The sequence below is a fragment of the Myotis brandtii genome, unplaced genomic scaffold (assembly GCF_000412655.1).
Source record: "Myotis brandtii unplaced genomic scaffold, ASM41265v1 scaffold179, whole genome shotgun sequence".
NCBI classification, from domain to species: domain Eukaryota; kingdom Metazoa; phylum Chordata; class Mammalia; order Chiroptera; family Vespertilionidae; genus Myotis; species Myotis brandtii.
This window is the reverse complement of record NW_005356635.1, coordinates 6,646,224-6,649,618: the sequence shown is the minus strand read 5'-3', so window position 1 is coordinate 6,649,618 and position 3,395 is coordinate 6,646,224. Positions and strand designations below refer to the sequence as shown.

Here is a 3,395-nt window from a genome sequence, read left to right as displayed (position 1 = left end):
AGAGATCAACCAAAGGACTTGTATGCATGCATATAAGCCTAACCAATGGACACAGACAACAGGGGGGTGAGGGCATGAGTGGGGAGTGGGGCGGCAATGGGGCGATAAGGACACATATGTAATACCTTAATCAATAAAGAAAAAATATATTTTTAATAAATAGTACCCAGCAAATCATCAAGTCCACATGGGTGTTTATTTAATAAATAGTTTTTGCAACAAAAAAACAACAAAAAAAACACCTAAAAATAAACAATTCCCCTATCTAGTAAGGGTTATCTTCCTAAATTAAATGTAGCCCAACCAGTGTCGCTCAGTGGTTGAGCAGCGTCCCATGAGGTCACAGATGGATTCCTAGTCAGTCAAGGCACATGCTCACATCACAGACTCAATCCCCAGAAGGGGCATGCAGGAGGCAGCCAATCATCAATGATTCTCTATCATCATTGATGTTTCTATCCCTTCCATTCTCTGAAATTAATAAAACCATATATTGTTTTTTAAATTAAAGTGTAGAAATGTGCTGAGGGGCAAAAGAAGAGAAAGCAATGGACTGACTTAGAAGTCATTTTATAAATGTCCATTACAGTTTCTGTGCCTTTTGGGCAAATCATGTAACCCTCCTGAGCTTCAGTTCTTCAGTTACAGAAAGGAGATAATAGATGCCCTATATACCTCAGAGTCAATGTAGCCATCAAATGAGACCATACAGAAAAAAAGTGCTTTGTATATTACTAGTATGATATAAATGTAAAGGAATATTAGTCATTAGATATTAAACTCTTGACCATATATATTTCAATTATTTAAAGTAAAAACAAAATTAGCCCTAGCTGGTTTGGCTCAGTGGACAGAGCATCGGCCTGGGGACTGAAGGTTCTTCAGTTTGATTTCGGTCAAGGGCACATGCTGTGGTTGTGGGCTAGATCCCCAGTAGGAGGCAGTCTCTCTCTCCCTCTCCCTTCCTCTCTGAAATCAATAAAAATATATAGTAAAAAAAAAATTAAATGCACATATCACCATGTAATTTTTATTTTCTAGGTTAATACCATAAATACATCACATTTTTTTAAAATATTTATTATTGATTTTTTACAGAGAGGAAGGAAGAGGGATAGAGAGTTAGAAACATTGATCAGCTGCCTCCTGCAACCCCCGACTGATATGCCCGCCGCAACCAAGGTACATGCCCTTGACCGGAATCAACCCGGGACCCCCCAGTCCGCAGGCCGATGCTCTATCCACTGAGCCAAACCAGTCAGGGTAATACATCACATTTTAACTTAACATCTAAAGTTATACTCACTACTCCGGTGTAATAGCGTAGTCCAACAACATGGCCTCTCAAAGTTCCAAATAAAACTGAATCTAACTCTTCATCACTAGTTAGGAAGTCGTCTGGAGGGATAATATCTTGGAATTCAAAACGGGGAAAGAAAGTTGGATATGAGAGGCGTGAAAAATTTCCATGGACTCCGCCATATTGTACAGTCTGCAAGTACTTCCAAACAGGATCTCTATTTAAAAAAAAAAAAAAAAAAAAGGCAGGGGAAAAAATTTAAATCAAGTATTTTCCAAAGACCATACCATATTCATAGGCCAATTGTTTTCTCACACTTTATTTCAACAAATTAATTCTTATGTGGGAACTTCTGTATAAGATTAAGAAAGTGTTACTCTAGTTAAAGCAGGATTTGAGTGAGTGGGGGAGGTTTCTTCTACCCACAGATATTCAAAATGAAAAACCCAATAAGGGTTCACAAATCTTTTTCCTAGTGATTATCTATTTAAATTGAAATGTATGTGATGTCTGTAACTTTATATGCCAAAATTTTAATGGAGATTGAGCTAGAAGAGACTTGCAAATATGGAACTATTATTATATGTGAAGCAGTTTACATAATTACAGATAACACATTCAGCATCGATTACTTTAATTCCTTCCTTATCTTATTCAGGTATTCAAACCATGCCACCATCAGAGGATGACTGACCCAAAGCCTCCCACTCTCGTTGTTTTAAGGGGAACTGTAATCTCCTTATAAATAACTGTTTCAGGAACGCGCATGTAAACCAATTTGGATACTGAAAAGTAAGGGGGAAGTCAGCTGGGGGGCTTCCAGGATGTTTCCACTCTCCTAAGACCAGATGGAAGGTACTTCCCCTGCGTTTTCCTTGCAGGTCGTGCAAACCTCTTTTGGCTCCTCTGCAAATATATATTTGCACGACCGTGTATGCACATAAACTGTGAGCTACTTAGGGTCAAGGGCTGTCCTACTTGGCCATTTATTCCGAGCACAATGCCTAATGCACAGTGGGTTGCTAATGGGTGTTTCGCTGAATAAAGCACAGTAGAGATCCCCGCTAAGGATTGGAGCTTTGAGCCCCAGACCCCTCCCACTCCCCACAGCCCTGGACGCAGATTTTTCCAAGGCCCTGGCACCAGACTCGCCTGAGGAGCCTCCCCTCACCAACCAAGATTACGCGTTTACTTCTCCCGAAGATATAGGAGCCACCAGCAAAACGAATACATGCGCCCAAATCGCGAGGGAACCGCGAAAGGAACGCGGGGAAGGTCAGGTTCATTTGGGGACACCACCAGGCCGTTACCTCCCTGCGTCCCACTCCCTCCATCCCTTCACCTCTTGAACATCCAGGACATGGCGCAGGGTGGGTGACGAAGGTGACGCTTGGGCGCCCGGGGTCGTTCTCGAGCCGCCTGGATACACCTCCTGGCGGGGCCTGCAGCCAGAAGCCGCCCACACTTTCCGAGCGCCCGAGGAAGGGCGCACTACGGAGAGCTAAGTTGCCGCGAGTCTGATCAGACGTCGAGCCGTCTCCTCCCAACAACAACCTGGGAAACCGCCGAGGCTTTGTAACTGGCACTGGGAACACTCAATCACGAGGCGGGGCCTACGAAGGCGAACCAATCAGTACGGAAGGGAGGGCAACTCCGCCCAGCTCACGGATTCAAAGATCGTGGGCGGGGTCCCGGCTTCAGGAGTTCATCCGGGTTCTTCCCAACCCGAGGCGGGTGCGCGGGAAAGTCCAGCAACCCCACCTGTCCGAGTGCGGTGCCCGCGGTTCGTTGGACTCCCTGCCTGAAACAGAGGGAGACCACGCTCCTTTTCGCTGTGTTCCCCAAGTCCTAAGCCTCAGCCCCATTCCTCAGGCCTCGCCTCATCCTGCTTCTAACTTCCTCAGCATATTATCTATAGTAACTAAGGCGTATATGGTGATTAGACCGGACGTCCTTCCCAACGAAGCCGGGGCTGCGAGGGAAGCCCGTCGGGGTGCCCGCCGGCGGCCGGAGGGAAGCCCGGGTCGGGTGCCAGAGGGAAGCCAGTGCTGGCAGCGGGGGAAGGAAGGCCTGCTCTCGCAGGAGTTGCCTGCAT

The 3,395-nt window shown here is 45.8% G+C and overlaps 1 protein-coding gene across 5 annotated transcripts in view; it reads right to left on the bottom strand.

Annotated features, from left to right (window-relative positions):
- HLTF (helicase-like transcription factor) overlaps nucleotides 1–2,888 on the bottom strand; it is a 118,630-nt gene extending 115,742 nt beyond the window's left edge. For 2 of the 5 annotated variants that reach the window (XM_005863484.2, XM_014537457.1), the window contains exons 1-2: nucleotides 2,643–2,871; nucleotides 1,307–1,517 (exon numbers count right to left, since the gene is read on the bottom strand). In XM_005863484.2, the coding sequence (XP_005863546.1) occupies nucleotides 1,307–1,517; nucleotides 2,643–2,662 (231 nt within the window). In that variant the 5' untranslated portion in view covers nucleotides 2,663–2,871. Of the gene's footprint in view, nucleotides 1–1,306; nucleotides 1,518–2,642 lie in introns of all 5 variants that reach the window. The other 3 variants (XM_014537459.1, XM_014537458.1, XM_014537460.1) reach the window with 3 other exon arrangements.
- Nucleotides 2,889–3,395: the final 507 nt, after the last annotated feature.